The sequence below is a fragment of the Acipenser ruthenus genome, chromosome 31 (assembly GCF_902713425.1).
Source record: "Acipenser ruthenus chromosome 31, fAciRut3.2 maternal haplotype, whole genome shotgun sequence".
Taxonomy (NCBI): domain Eukaryota; kingdom Metazoa; phylum Chordata; class Actinopteri; order Acipenseriformes; family Acipenseridae; genus Acipenser; species Acipenser ruthenus.
This window is the reverse complement of record NC_081219.1, coordinates 13,620,948-13,635,655: the sequence shown is the minus strand read 5'-3', so window position 1 is coordinate 13,635,655 and position 14,708 is coordinate 13,620,948. Positions and strand designations below refer to the sequence as shown.

Below are 14,708 nucleotides of genomic sequence, written 5' to 3'. Positions count from 1 at the left end.
GGAACATTTGTACAACAGTTGTTTTTTTTTTAAAAACCTCGATCATGCTTCTTTCCTTGCAATTACTCTACAGCGCTCGCCCATGTCATGTGACGAGTTAGCCGTTTCCCTGAGGCACTTCATGACGTAGTTAATTAGATGCCCCGCCCCCTGGTTACTACTAAAGCGTCGCTAAGGAAATGGACCCGAGCGTTAGGAGGGGCGTGATTAAAAATAAATAACAGATGTATAATATTTGTACGCTGTTACGTTAAAAACAAGCATATTTACGTTAAATAAAATTACTTTCTTATATGTGCAAAAAACAAAGACGGTGCATGAATGTTTTTAATAAGATCAAAGCTGTTATTATACATGCAGTGCATCCTTCTTCCCTGCTAGGTGAGAACGTCTTTGCAGAGAATGCTGTTCGCCACAGTGTCGTTATGAGTGCTATAGGATTCGACTTTAATGAGCCACAGTATTTAAAATACAAATGATCGATGTGGACTGTACTGGAAAAAGTAAACCACTGAGGTTTGTAAATGTGTTTTGTATTTTTGGTTTGGTTTTGCTGCTATGTACGTAACAGTTTTATTTATTTTATTATTTTTTTTTAATAAATGAGACATTAGTATTGTTTTAGTTGAACAGGTTTGTGTGTTCCTGGGTTGGCTGGTCAGTGTGGTGCTGAGCTGTGCTGCTGCTGGTTGCTGTGCTGAGCTGAGCTGTGTCCCCTGCAGCCTGCACACACAGTTATACCTGAACTCTTCCACCAGCGCCCTCTAGACTCTCTCAGCCATGGGGACGCTACAGAGCAAGGCCAGACGCAGCACATCCATATACAGGTAGGGGTGCCTCGCTACCTTCTAGAGATGCAAAGAATGATGGGTTTATTATTGATCACCATGCATCTTCTTAAGTATTGGGCGTGTTGAAATGTCTTTTAAACTCTGTTCTTCCAGGGCAGTTTCGGTTGTGGAGGAACGCGCCCCTGGCCAGAAGGTCGTGCGGTACAGCTCCGCTCACAGCGATGCTGTGACCTCTGTAGCCACCCTGAACTCTGACCTGTGCGTGTCCGGAGGATTGGATAAGGTAGGGATAACATCACTTTATTTACTGCAAGCTTCACCCTTCCAACCAGCGGTTTGTAAAGACCCGCTTATCCGTAGATCCCCCCTTCCCAGCTCCCAGCGAAGCCCATTGTACTCATTTCAATCTGAGGGGCTCAAAGAAGGACGGACCCTTATTTATTTATTAATGCTAACCTTTTTATAGCAACAATTTAAATGGATTGATCAGTTTTTATTTCGGCTGCATCAATCAAACACGCACTGATCGATGAGTGACCCAGGTGCCCTGTTTTGAGCTGCACACACACATTACAGTATAATACCAGCGCATGCATGTTTTCCGTGGTATGTGAAGGTGAAGACTGGAAACATTTATTCTGCTTCTTGATTGTGAATAACACTCTTCTCTAGGCATTGATTATTGTAGATTAGACACTGCCCAGTATGTGATTGGGAATTGGTTGCTGATTGCACCTCTCCTGTTTTTACGAGAAGGAAGGCAGTGACGTACGAACACGAATCTGCTAACGAGGGGTAGATGAGTTTAGCTAGCAGGGAAGGGCATCATTGTGGGAGAGTGCAGCTGTCAGAGAGCTTGATTCCGATAGTCTCTCTCTCTCTCTCCTTGTTTTCTCTCTCATTCAGACAGTGGTGGTCTATAACTGGAAATCCGGCTGTATGCAGCGAACGTTTCAGGGTCACACGCGAGACGTAACCAAGGTAACCTTTACTTAGAGGTGTCCACGTTCCCAGGTGCAGTGGCATCGTGTGTAAAGAGATCCAGCAGCTAAATCAAGGATTGATTGATTATCTGCAAATAGAGTAAGAATAAACCAATGTCATGTCTTACCGGAACTTTAGATTCTTTGTTTCTGGGTGACCCAGAGAAACAAGCAAGAGAAGCACCTATCCTATGGTTTTTTAAATGCTGTATAAAAACAAAGGATTTCTTGCCCTGTACTGCAGTGGCTAGCCTGCAACCCTGTGGCTTGCTAAGTGCCTGTGGTTTGATTCAGGTGGCGTGCAGCTATAACTCCAGAGCGCTGTTCAGTGCCTCTCGGGATAAGACAGCCCTGATGTGGACTCTGGACAGTGATGCCACGCCAGTGCAGCAATTCAGCGGCCACGACCTGGTGGTGAACGGACTCGCAGTCAGTCAAGGTGGGGCACAGCAGAGGTGGTCTTACCTTCCCAGCTCACCCAGCGGGAAGTGCCGTGCCAAAGAGGGTCAAGCATGCATTTCCGTCCTTTCTAAAAGCTCATCGTTATTCATGAACTGGAAAACGCTCCCGAACAAAAGCTGTTAACCCTCAAGGGTGAATTTGCATTGTGACGTTTTTCAATTTGCCATGCGTTCCCTATGTGCTTCACTATGATGAAACATGTTTTTTTTTTTTATTTTTATTTGTATGTTTTACTCATTGCTGCCGTGCTTTTACCATGTTACACGTATCCTAGTTTAAAAAATCAAATAAAAACGCACTTTGACTGTCGGATCTGAGTTGCTCAGACAAAGTCGCTTCGGTTTAGACCCCAGCTTTAGTGTGCTTCTGTTGTTCCTCTGTTTGTGCTGCAGACGGGTCGCTGCTCTGCACAGGTTCCCGGGACAACTCCCTGTGTCTTTGGGACGTGGAGACCGGAGAGTGTCTGCGGAAAACCTCCATCTCCAGGAACCTGGTAAGAGTGCCGTCCACGAGGAAGGCAGGGTGCTGCATTCAACCTGCACTTTACAGTCAATACTTCTCTAAACACTTTACTATCCAGCTTCCAATGAACTCAGCAGAAAAACAACGACATAGTAGATATGTTGATTTAATTCATCCTTAAAGAGAGAGATCAAATAAAATCTATCCGGTGTACAAAATTCTTTTAACAAGCCATTGTACAATGTTAGATCAAGTCAATCAGATGCTAAAACTTGCTAAACTTCTGAAATACAGTTACATGCTATACATGAGCACGTTTCTTAAGCACAAATAGTATAAATAGGATTCTGTCTCTGCTCTGCAGGTCACACACCTGTGCTGGATACCTGAGGACAGGTGCATCATCCAGACATCGGAAGATAAAATGATCAGGTGCGGTACAGTGCGTGCTGTGAATCGGCTCAGCCGTCATTGCAGGTGTCTGTGTATTTGAAGGTTATTAGTCTTTGCATTGCTTTGCTCTTGCAGAATCTGGGACAGCCGGGAACTCCAGGTTGCACACATCTTTCCTCCTAAGAATTACATCCAGATGCACTGTGATGTGAGCCAGGACGGGCACTACTGTCTGACCAGCAGCAATGGCTTCGGGGGACAGGGCTGTGAGGCCACGGTGAGACTGAAGCTTCATATGTTAGTGAATCACTTACTGTATTTCCATGCCAGCGCGGTGTGCTCTGTGCACTGCGGTAGTTGCTTAGCGAGTGTGATCCTGCTGACCTCTGGTGACGTGCCTCTCTTGCAGTTTTTTTTTTGTATTGTGTTTTACTGTTTGTTTTGTCTGTCAGCTCTGGGACCTGCGTCAGACTGGCAGGATGGTGTGTGAATATCGGGGTCACCAGCAGAGCACTGCCTGCTGCCTCTTCCTGCCCTCCACCCTCACCGCGTCCCCCCTGATCGGCACCTCCTCCCACGACTGCTGTGTGAAGATCTGGAACCGGGATACTGCAGGTACCCAGCGCTCCCAACCTGCTGGGGGGAAAGGACTGGGGACAGCTTACCCGCTCTCTGATAGTCAGTACTTAGTTTAAATGGGTTGGTATCCAGGCACCTTGCTCCAAAGTATTCCTCTATAAATTACTGGCGCACCCCTATTCCACCTGGCTCAGTCTTTCTCAGAGACTGTGCCTCAGGTCAAATATGCTGCTGATTTTATTAAACATGCCAGATTTCCAGGAGGGTTGAAAACGATCACTGGAATAATGAAGCGATAAGAAATGACGTTTCTGTGCCAGTTCCTTTAATGTTTGTGTGTTGGTTTGTATCACGCGCAACAATAACAGCAACAAATAAAGACAAGCTTGTTCCCAGGCTGTTTTCTCCTCCTCATCCTCCTCCTCCTCTCTTCCAGCCTGCTTGGCGACGCTATCCCTAGACGGCTCGGGGCCCCTTTCCTCTCTAGCAGCCGGAGACGCCTCCAGCCTGCTCTGTGCCAGTTTCAACACCGGGATCCACCTGCTCAGGGTAACAAGCTCAGGGGGGCTGCAGCTGAGGGAGGTGGCTGGATTCTGAGGGGAGGGGGGGGACAGAGGCACGGCTACAGCATAACCTCAGGGACTCTCACACAGCCATCGGGACTGCAGATCATTACATGTGTGAGCGAGGCATAGCTTTATCTACCAGCATTCAGGACGGAGATGCAGCCAAGTGCTCCAGCTCTAGAGGGCCACTTCAGGACAACACCTACCTCAGGGTTAAAAGGACTGTGACCATGAACTTAGCAATAACAGAGATTGCCTTGTGTTTTAATAAGAACGAGGTCCTGTGAAGGGTTTTTTGGGGGGGTTTTTTGGGATGTTTTAATAAATTATATATAAAAATAAAATAGTAATAATTGAGCCAGAAAATAGATGCCAAAAATAATCTTTGTTTTAAAATGCAAAAGGGCTGCTATTCAGGGGGTGCTGTTTCCTGTCCAGTATACAAATATATTCGTAGCTTATCTGACTTCATCTATTAAATGTGAAACTAACAAAGGGGAATCCAAAAAAAAAATCTGGTTTGCCACGAAGGAAGCTGTAACAGCAGCTCTTAACTGAAGGGCGATCCATTTTTGTGAAACGAAAACACACCAGTAAGAAACTTGACAGTCCTGAAATGAAGCGTCCCAGCTGTTTTCCCAGTAGTTTTGTACCATTGCCAGTTTTATTTCCCTGATGGTGCAAACCGAGTGCTGAACTAGCAGTCTGTTTCAGTAAGGATCTTGGGATTAGCTGTTTAGAAACCTACGACCCCTGAACGAAGTAGGTGAGCGCGGTGCGTAAAGGCTGGTTGTGAAAAAACACGATGAGAAAAGAAGGACACTGAAAAGGAAGGAAGGAATATACAGCTGGTAATATACAAAAGGAGATGAGGGGATCATGCAGGAATGGAGCTCTATTTTACTGCTCTAAACTGCATTTCAAACTACGGTCACCCCTTCACTCAAAATACTCATCATCAGCTTGAAACAACAGAAGAATGTACTTTGCCAGCTGATCTGTTTCCTTCACTGTGCTGTACCGCCACTTCGTTCCTGGCAAATGCTTTTGGAATTTGCTGGTGAGAATGAATGACTGATAGATAATTCAAATGAGAAACACTCTGTTAGAATTGCACATTTGTAATTCCTTTCTGTTTTGTACAAATATCTGACGACAGTAAATTAAGATTAAAAAAAATATATATATATATATATATATATATATATATATATATATACATAAAGGCCATTGGATTGCTCTGTGGAAACAACAGCTCTTTATCATTTAGTTATTTTGTTATGGTATTGCATGGAAATCATACCTAAAGATAGGGCACAGTGTTTTTTTTTTTTTAATATTCCCACGAAACACACAGACACGCTGGGCATTAAACTTTGCCATAGAAAACTACGTATTTTATTTCAATAACTTGACAGAAGTCTTGAAAAGTTTGATGACCACTGAATCATTCAAAACAGAAAAATAACCGTCCTTTAACAAGCTTGGTCACTGAGAACCACGGTTACAAGTCTAGCGAGTTCACTCAAGTTGTTTCCTAATCTCTTGTAATAGTTTATTGTATACATGTTGGCCATAGCAAGCCAGGGCATGTCTGCTGGCACTCTGCTAGAGTACAGAGTCCACACGCTGAGCCGGGAACAACAGCCTGTCACAGTGTGTCTCCTAACAAGCTAAAACACAGCCCAAGCCAGTCCTTACACAGTGCCAGAGCCTTGTTTATCTTCATCCTCCATTTGTGATTGTGACTCATAATAAACAGAGGCTTTTTTTGTGGTTCTTATTCATAATTCATCCGTAACTATTAGACAGTCACTAGCGCTAAATGTAGACAAAGAAACAAAAATTTAATAGTTCAGATTTCACTAAAATCATCGAGTGCATTAAGTATTAGTATTTCTAATTGGTCGTTACAAATGTATGTCTTACTCTAACAAAGGGCTTTTCCCCTGGATTTTTTAAATAATATTTCTTATATTTCTACTTTCGGATAATGTTCTTGTATTGTATAATATACAAAAAAAAACCCATTAAAAGCCTGGTTTTAGCCCAACACTGGCACTGTCATCTGAGAGCCGTGCACAACTGAAACCCCCCCAAATCTGACCCCCCCCCCCCTTATCATTTAAAACTCAAGCCAAGGACGTGACACCCGTACCCCCCCCCCCCCCCACCTCCCTTACCCTCGTCCCTTTCAGCCCGGCCTGCCTGAGTTCTTATTCCAGTGCCAGTTTGTGTAAACAGGGAAGAAGATGGCTGAGAACAGCATGATGGTGGAGATCAGGAGCACCATGCCCAGACACCAGACGTTGCGACAGGCCTGTCTGAAGAGCAGCCTGCGCTGAGCTCTCACTGGGATGAGGTCAGCCTGCCTGGGGGGGCTCGGCTGGCCCGGGGGGGCTTGGATCAGTTGGAGCCGGACTACCGCGTCCTGCCCGAGTTCCTCCTGCCCTTCGCTGTAGGGGGGCTGCAGCTTCCAGTAGCAGAGCTGGGACCCCTGGAGCCAGACTCTACGCAGGGGCCCGCGCTGGGAGGGGGGCAGCTGGGACACTACCTCCATGTTGGGCGGCATGCTGGGGGCCCCTCCAGGCGGGACAGGGACAGGGGCCCTGCAGAGGGGGCAGTGGAAGATCTGTAAGGGCTTGAGGAAGAGGCACATCTGAGACAGGCACTCCAGGCAGAAGGTGTGGGAGCAGACAGGCAGCTTGAGGGGAGTCTTGAAGGCGTTGTCATAGGGGGCGAAGCAGATGGGACACTCGAGGTTAGGGGGCTGGAGTTCGGCCATCTCAAACAGAGAGCCCCCCCCCCCCCCCCCCTCTGGGTTGGGAGGAGGAGAAGGTGAAAGGATGCCGGTTATTCCTCTCTGTCCACTAGATTGACACTGATTGACTCCCAGTGCCAATGTCAAAGCTGCAGTGAAAAGTGCTGGCTGTGAAATGGCTCCACTCCAAATTACACAAGAGGCACATGCAGATGGGATGAAAAGCTCTATATAACTTCAAGTTCCATCATTTCATCTCGTCTCACAGGGCACCCTTAATACCAGTTCAACAACCAGTCTGTGTGTATCTCAATGCACTCGAACACACAGTATTAGAATCACTTCCCTGTGTGCTGTCCGTATGTGTGGTAAATCTGCACAGCCTTTATGTATTTACAGTATACTCATCTTGTAACCAGGAGTTACAACAGCCATTGTTCTGCCGTGAGTGATCGACAGTTTGAAACTGGATCTGGTAAACAGGAGTAACGAGGGGTAAAGTCTCCCAGGCAGCTCTTATAAACAGGACGGCTCACCGCTTTCCTCTGACACAGTCACTCACCAGCCAGTTCTGTTTGGCTTTTCTGTTGCATGCTGTCCAGTCGGCTCGGCTTTATCGCCGCGTGTATTTTTCTCTGTTCATAATTAGTTGCTGCTTGAATCAGACTTGCGCTAGATTTCCACACAGTCAGGCTTGTATTAAATCCATGTCGTTTCCTTGCTCTGTCAATGGATTTAGACCTAACAAGCCAGGTTGTGTGTTGATCAATCCTGCTCTGGGGGTTTCAGGGTAGCCTCTGAGTTTCCAGTTGAGATTTCAGCAGCTGTTCATCTCTGGTACTGGGAAATCTGACCCCCCCCCCCCCCCCCAGTTTCTCCCAGTAAGTGACTGAGCCCAGGACAGCTGAGAGTGCAGCCCAAAGATGGCGTTCAAAAATCAATGAGCCATCCTGAGAGGCAGCCTCCGACATCCACTGCATGGAAGTCTTGCTGTAGTTATTCAATCCTTTTTTTTGTCGTTGTGTTGTGCTGAACACAGGAGGCAGGGTTACTTCTAAAGCAGAGTAAAGCAGACCAGCGAATGAAAACGAGACGCCTCCAGGCCTCTCTACCGGTCTTGTTTTCTGAGGTTCAGGGTCCCTGCTGGAGAATCTGTCCTGGTTCCCTCATGTGCCGGGAGTCCTCTCGCCCTGTCCACTCAGAGCTGGAGTTCAATCTTTTAAACTGGATCATTGTTTCTCTTCACACTTCAGCTGTTTGAGAGCTGTTTGCTTGGTAACCATTATGCAACACAGAGTCTCGCCTTTCAACCAACCCTCCTCCAACCCCCTGTTTCTCTCTTTCTTTACTCTTTCCTCTCATTTTCACTAGACCTGGCGTATTCAGTGTATCTCATTCCTACATAGCAACCACACACCCTCAACTCCAGTGTCCCCATCCTGCGTATTGGGAACAGAACACAGATAAAATCAATAGCTGTTAATTATGCCAAATAAGTCATCTGTGACCTTTTGTAAACAGGCACTACAACGTTCACTTTCAATCTGCACCCCACAGACACACAGTAAACATTGTGCGGTTAGCATTGTGCCCAAGAAGTGATACCTACGAAATCTCAATTAGGCTCCCATTGTAATCCTAGATCAAAAAGCCATCAGCAGACCACAGCAGTACCAGCAATGGCAACACAATGGGTCTAGAGCAAGTATTGCACAGCGAGCCCTGTCTGGGGCTAACATGCTAGGATTAACTGCAGTGTGCATGGGATTTGGATGCAATTGTGATCCCAGCCGAATGACTTTCTTTTCAGAATGCTCCACGAGTGTTCATGGTTATTTCACTCATGGTTGGAAACAAATCCACTGCCGGCCCTGCTTATGGAATAACGTTCATGTTGCAGCCCCGATTTATTTTAATATACCCCCAATCGAATCTTGCACGGTACATCGTGGTCAATGCATGCTTCCTTGACTATATCTGTCATGTGTTTTGTTCCACAGTGCCGGACCATGACTGCTGCATTGTCTTCTATATAAATATGATTTGAATGCATTTACACACAGTTCTTGTCAGCCACGATAGTCATGATGACAATACAGTTTCCTAAAACCCACAGCCCTGTCTGCTGAGTCCTCCATTTGACCCTCTTTACAGATGAATGCAACTCTCTAAAAACACCAAAGAAATGCAAACATGAAGTAAAACCGAATGGCCTAGTGGGGAGGATTTTTGCAGCCCTGCACAGCAGATATTAAAAGATATTCAGATCCTGGGTTCTGTTTCAATCTACCTTTCAATGAGAAGGTTAAACACTGGGTAGTCAGATAGCAGACCACAGTGACTCTAGCTGTGAGATATTAGACATTGTACATTGTAAATAAATGACACGGGCATTATATGAGTACCTTAAATGCTGAAGGGGATGGTATCTCAGAGCACACTGTGTTAGTTTATAATACACCAGCTCACGTCATTGACACTCATTTGCCTATGCTGTTTATGTTTCCTTAAATGATGGCAGTATTCAAATGGAAGAGAACAGTTGGCTCTGTTTTGCCGTGGTGGGGCGAGAGGGGAGAGAAGGGGAAGGAAGGTCCTGCTTCTTGTTTATCTCAGAGCTCACCGCTGTCTCTGGCAGTAACGAAGCTCACCTGCCTGCTGGCACCAGGACGTCTACCTGTGCGGATCAGAGAGTGGAGGAGACAGATCTCCATGAGGGGGTGAGTACACTGCAGCTGGCAATGCACAACGATTACTGAAGAGTATTCAAAAAGGGAACAAGAACAATAAGGATACTACTAAGATTAATACTGCTACTAATACTACTACTACTACTACTAATAATAATAATAATAATAATAATAATAATAATAATAATCTCAGCTGTTTTCTGTGGTCTAAGATTCAGGCTAGCAGACCAAACTAACACAGCCCCTTATTTGTTTTATGTTTTTGTTCCCACAAAAACTCCACCTACGGCAGCACCACCTATAAAGAAGCTTACCACTGTCCACGATAAACCAGTTATCTAATAAAACTATACATATCTCTGAAATGGGTTTCAAATACATATCTCTGTCCACTTTGATACTTCATACATGAATGCATAGCAAAAGTAAACTATGGTCTATATTGTACACTCTACAATGTGACGATGTATGCGACGCTCTGTGGTGCTTTTGCCATGGTGTGCCACAGTAAAGTTTTTTAGGGGGAGAAGCATTGATGCTGCCCCCAGTCCAGATAGGGTATTGCAAGAGGAAAGTTCACATTCGAAATGCAGCCGAAAGTCAAGTTACTCTGGTCTGGAGTCTAACACAGACTTTGTATTGTTCAATAACTGAAACATGCAAATGTTTGACAGAGCAGTACAACACTGCAGAGAGACGCGTTTCCTCTTTTCTCTGAGCCCTGCGCTCTGACATTTAACATTTAAAGCAGTTTCTCGCGAATGATCTTTAATCGTTGTACAGCCGTGTCTTCTCCTCATGCTTGCTGTTATAATGAACAAAACAAAAATCAGTTATTAATTCGGCTTTTAAAAAGTAACTAGCTTAAAAGAGTTATTAAATAAATATACTGTGTATATAGATAGATAGATAGATAGATAGATAGATAGATAGATAGATATGAAGGCTGTTTCCCCTTCCCTTTACCTTTTTACAGTGTTTTTAAAGTGTAGCCTGACCGGTTCTGAGTTATAGTCCCCTAGCTGGAACTGCAGCTAAATGCATTGTGATCAATGGATTGCTAAGTGACTGCCCAATGAATGGAGTCAGCTGACAATATGTCATTATAACACAAAAAGATACCCACTATTGATCCTATTGCAGGGATGGCAATAAGACTCCCCTTGCATAGCAGTCTGATGCATGCCTGATTTATCGATGAGTTTAATAATACACACCCGAGCTTGTTACCTATACACACTGGGAATTATATATATATATATATATATATATATATATATATATATATATATATATATATATATATATATATATATATTATATACGCACACACACACATCATGTATATATTACAGCACAGGGACAGGTACCTGAAGACTCCCTGCCCCAATGCTTTGAGATGGCGTCGGTCAGTATTTCAGCAGTATAAGATTGACATGTCTAGATCACCACAGAGCTCGGGGAATGCAAAGCAAGGTGAGCTTGTTTTGCATGCTTTCCACCCAAGCCCAGCAACTCTCCTGTGTGTTTAGCTTCGTGCTTTGTGGCTCCTGATCACACAGTCACATCGAGATGCGGCTGACTGTCCACATTAATCCAATCAAAGTGCACACAGCTGCAGATCCAGCTTTGAGATTGTGTTTTTTTTTTCTCCCACTACAGTAAAAGCACAGCAAAGAGCAGCTGAAAAATATTTATCCAAATCAGCTCGAAAACAGAAGGACTGGCCTTGTTGTTACAACATACTTTTTCTGACATGAATTTCGAATACATACTTCTACAGCGATGGCCAAAGGTTATGCATCACCCTGTGGAATTAATTCACGTTGCTGAAACCTGCTGAATAATGTTACGCTAATAAATTGAATTACACACCGCTTCGTAGCTGTCCATGTTCGAAATCCTACATGAAATACTGTGCTTCTGTCATGGTTTTTGCGATATCATGTTGTAGTTTCCTTAATTACATGATGTTAAATAAAAGATCTAAATTATGTTCATATCGTTTCCCTGTTGTCTCTGCAGTGCAGTGTGATGGCTCTGACTGCTCTCACTATGGAGTGTGATCCTCCCCAACACCCAGAGGGGGAGGAAGGTCCAGACCTGGAGTGTGCCATCTGCTTCAGCCAGTTCAACAACGTCTTCCGGGCTCCCAAGATGCTGCGCTGCAAGCACACCTTCTGCCTGGAGTGCCTGGCGCGCATGAACATCAAGTCCTCGGCCCCGGACACCATCCTGTGCCCGCTGTGCCGGGACCTCACCACCCTGCCTGTCCTGGGTCTCCCCAAACTGGACAACGACCCGGCCATCCTGTCCTACCTCCCTGAGGCCATGCAGCGTGTCTACAGCATCCGCTTCAACCGCAGCAAGGGCCGCCTGCTAGTGAAGCAGCCCCCTGACTCCTCGTCGCTACCCCCTCTCTGCACGGTCAGCCACAGCCTGGACGTGGGGCTGCCAGCCAGCCAGGACTCGCAGGGTTCCTCCCAGACCAGCGGCTGCCTGTGGCTCTCCAGCCGACCGTGCTGCCGCACTTTCCTCATAATATCTGTGGTGGTGGCCTTGGTCCTGCTCACCTGCTGCATCATTCTGGTCACGCCATATGCTACCAAGCAAAGCCCATAGGCAACTCCATGGGGAGATGGGCTTCCCATTGCAGTCCCGTGAGGAAAGCTGTTAGCAGACGTTAGTCTGTCTGGTACTGAAATGCATACTGTTGCCATAACCAATGTTGTCTATCCAAAAAAAAAAAAAAAACGGATCTTTTGTTGCTGCACCCGAATACTGTGATCCCTGAAGCTACCCCTGAACCGGTCTGTTGAGCGATTGCTGCACTTGATGTGCCTCTCCCCAGAAGCCAGTAGGGCAACACCTTGCAAATACAGCTGTGAATAGATCTGAGGTGCAATCGAAGACTCTTCTTTGCATCCCTCCTCTTCCTCCTCCTCCTCCTCCTCCTCCTTGATGTAAAGCAGGCGGGTGAGGATGGGGGAGGGAGGCTGTGCCAAGGGGATACACCGTAAGGCTGTTGAGACCTACTAGATTTAAGGCATCCTACTGGATTTATTTGCCAAAATAGCTATTGCTGTATTCTAGAACGTGTTTGAATTGTACTTGATTAATGCTCTAATGCACTGTGTTTTATTTATTTTTTAGGTGAGGATATTTTTTTGTTTTTCTGTAGAAACAGCACTGTTTTATTTATTTTTTTTTTAACTACATTCATTAGTTTAGCTGTCTGTGCACTTTTTGACAAAGGTTGTTTAACCCATTAAGTGCCATTGTCCTCGTTTGAAGACAGGCTCCTTTTTTGAGCATTTTTAACTGTCATGTATCTACCTGTTATTTTAATGTTCTCTTTAACTATATTGTTATATTAATAATAATTTTGTCTAAATGTAATGTATGGAATTGCATAACTACAGATTGTGTTCTGATTTTTTCAAAGAAAAATGTATTTGGTACGGACGTAAACTCCATGCATGCTCCTTTTACTGCTTTCAGCAGTTGGGGGTTATAAATAGCCTATTAAAGGGCCCAGAAAGCTATCGGATTTAAAGTGGAGACTGACCTGTTTCTGCAACAATTGGTCAACAATTTCATTAAATGAAATAAGACTGAATATATGAACAGAACTTGTTCATTTAAATGGATTTACATAGGGGAGGGGGAGACAGTATTCTTGTAAAAATTACAAATAATACCATATCTTTTGCCGTGTAATCCAACTTTTGATAATGCCATATATAATCACTTTTACAGGGCAGGTACGTTATTCAACCAGCAGATGGCAGTGTAAGCTTTAATAATGTACGGTACATTGAAACATTCCAGACATTCCGGCAGTTAACTGCAGTACACCAAATGACTGCTAGGGGGCACTGATATGCAAAGCACATATCCACATTCCAGGGTCCAGTGAAAATTACTTGTTTATAAAAATAGTGAGTTTTCATCTTATCAATTACTTTTCTCCTTCATTAAGTTTTGCTAGTGAACTAATAAGGATCCTGATTCTCCTTAGATATCAAGCTGTTTGCTGTTTTTGAATTATATTATTATTTATTTCTTAGCAGACGCCCTTATCCAGGGTGACACAATTGTTACAAGATATCACATTATTTTTTACATACAATTCCCCATTTATACTGCTGGGTTTTTACTGGAGCAATCTAGGTAAAGTACCTTGCTCAAGGGTACAGCAGCAGTGTCCCCCACCTGGGATTGAACCCACGGCCCTCCGGTCAAGAGTCTAAAGCCCTAACCACTACCCCACACTGCCACCCAAGAACCTCTTTTGAGCAAAAACGTATATATTATATATACCTTTGTCAAGGTAAGTTTTTGATGCCATGGCAACTACACTCATGTATTTCTATTTAAATCTATGACTGTGCTTGTGATGTCATTGACTACATGGATAATGATGTAACGATCTGCTATTCCTTTCTATTTAAACCATCAGGCACCCTGGTATGTTACTTTAGGTAAAGGAGTCAAGACCAGCATTAAACAGGGTCTGTAAACCCAGCTGAAAATACATAAAGCCACTGCATAGCTCTGGTTAGGAAAAGCATTACTCCCAGGTGACTGCACTGGTGACTGTGTGGGTGCGCAGCAGGGCTGTGGATGAGGTAAGGGGGTTGTCATCAATCGGTATTTTGCTGTTTAGCAACAATGTACAAAGAAACAAAACTACAAAAAAAAAGTAAAGCTTCATATTTTATTAATTCATTATTTTCGTGACTAATTGATTAATCACACCTTTGATCAGTTAAAAAAGAATCGATTGATTAATCTTGTCTACCTGAACTGGCTGACTTCCAGTTACACGTAAGCAAATATTCTCAAACTGGCAAAGCACACGCCTGTATATTAAACATTAGCTGGCATTAGGAAAACTTTGCAGTAAACCGCATTGTGTTAATACTTTGTATTGGATGATTAATCGATCGATAGAACATGTCACGATTAAAACCCTTAATATGTATCTAAAATCACCACCCAGATATATTTAAATAGAG

At 44.3% G+C, this 14,708-nt stretch overlaps 3 protein-coding genes across 3 annotated transcripts; 2 read left to right on the top strand and 1 right to left on the bottom strand.

Moving 5' to 3' along the window:
* The first annotated feature begins 52 nt into the window (after positions 1-52).
* On the top strand, positions 53-5,439 carry LOC117396844 (WD repeat-containing protein 31). The gene is made up of 10 exons (XM_059005191.1): positions 53-516; positions 626-827; positions 945-1,074; positions 1,698-1,772; positions 2,069-2,213; positions 2,629-2,729; positions 3,063-3,130; positions 3,227-3,368; positions 3,544-3,706; positions 4,107-5,439. Exons 2-10 carry the CDS (start codon positions 781-783, stop codon positions 4,265-4,267), a joined length of 1,032 nt encoding a protein of 343 aa, XP_058861174.1. The 5' UTR covers positions 53-516; positions 626-780; the 3' UTR covers positions 4,268-5,439.
* On the top strand, positions 4,159-13,147 carry LOC117964666 (E3 ubiquitin-protein ligase RNF183-like). Its single transcript, XM_059005192.1, has 3 exons — positions 4,159-4,219; positions 9,519-9,717; positions 11,713-13,147. The coding sequence occupies exons 2-3, from the start codon at positions 9,526-9,528 to the stop codon at positions 12,307-12,309; spliced, it is 789 nt and encodes a 262-aa protein (XP_058861175.1). The 5' UTR covers positions 4,159-4,219; positions 9,519-9,525; the 3' UTR covers positions 12,310-13,147.
* On the bottom strand, positions 6,425-7,861 carry LOC117396855 (RING finger protein 223-like). Its single transcript, XM_033995104.3, has one exon. It carries the CDS (start codon positions 7,019-7,021, stop codon positions 6,431-6,433), a length of 591 nt encoding a protein of 196 aa, XP_033850995.1. The 5' UTR covers positions 7,022-7,861; the 3' UTR covers positions 6,425-6,430.
* Positions 13,148-14,708: the final 1,561 nt, after the last annotated feature.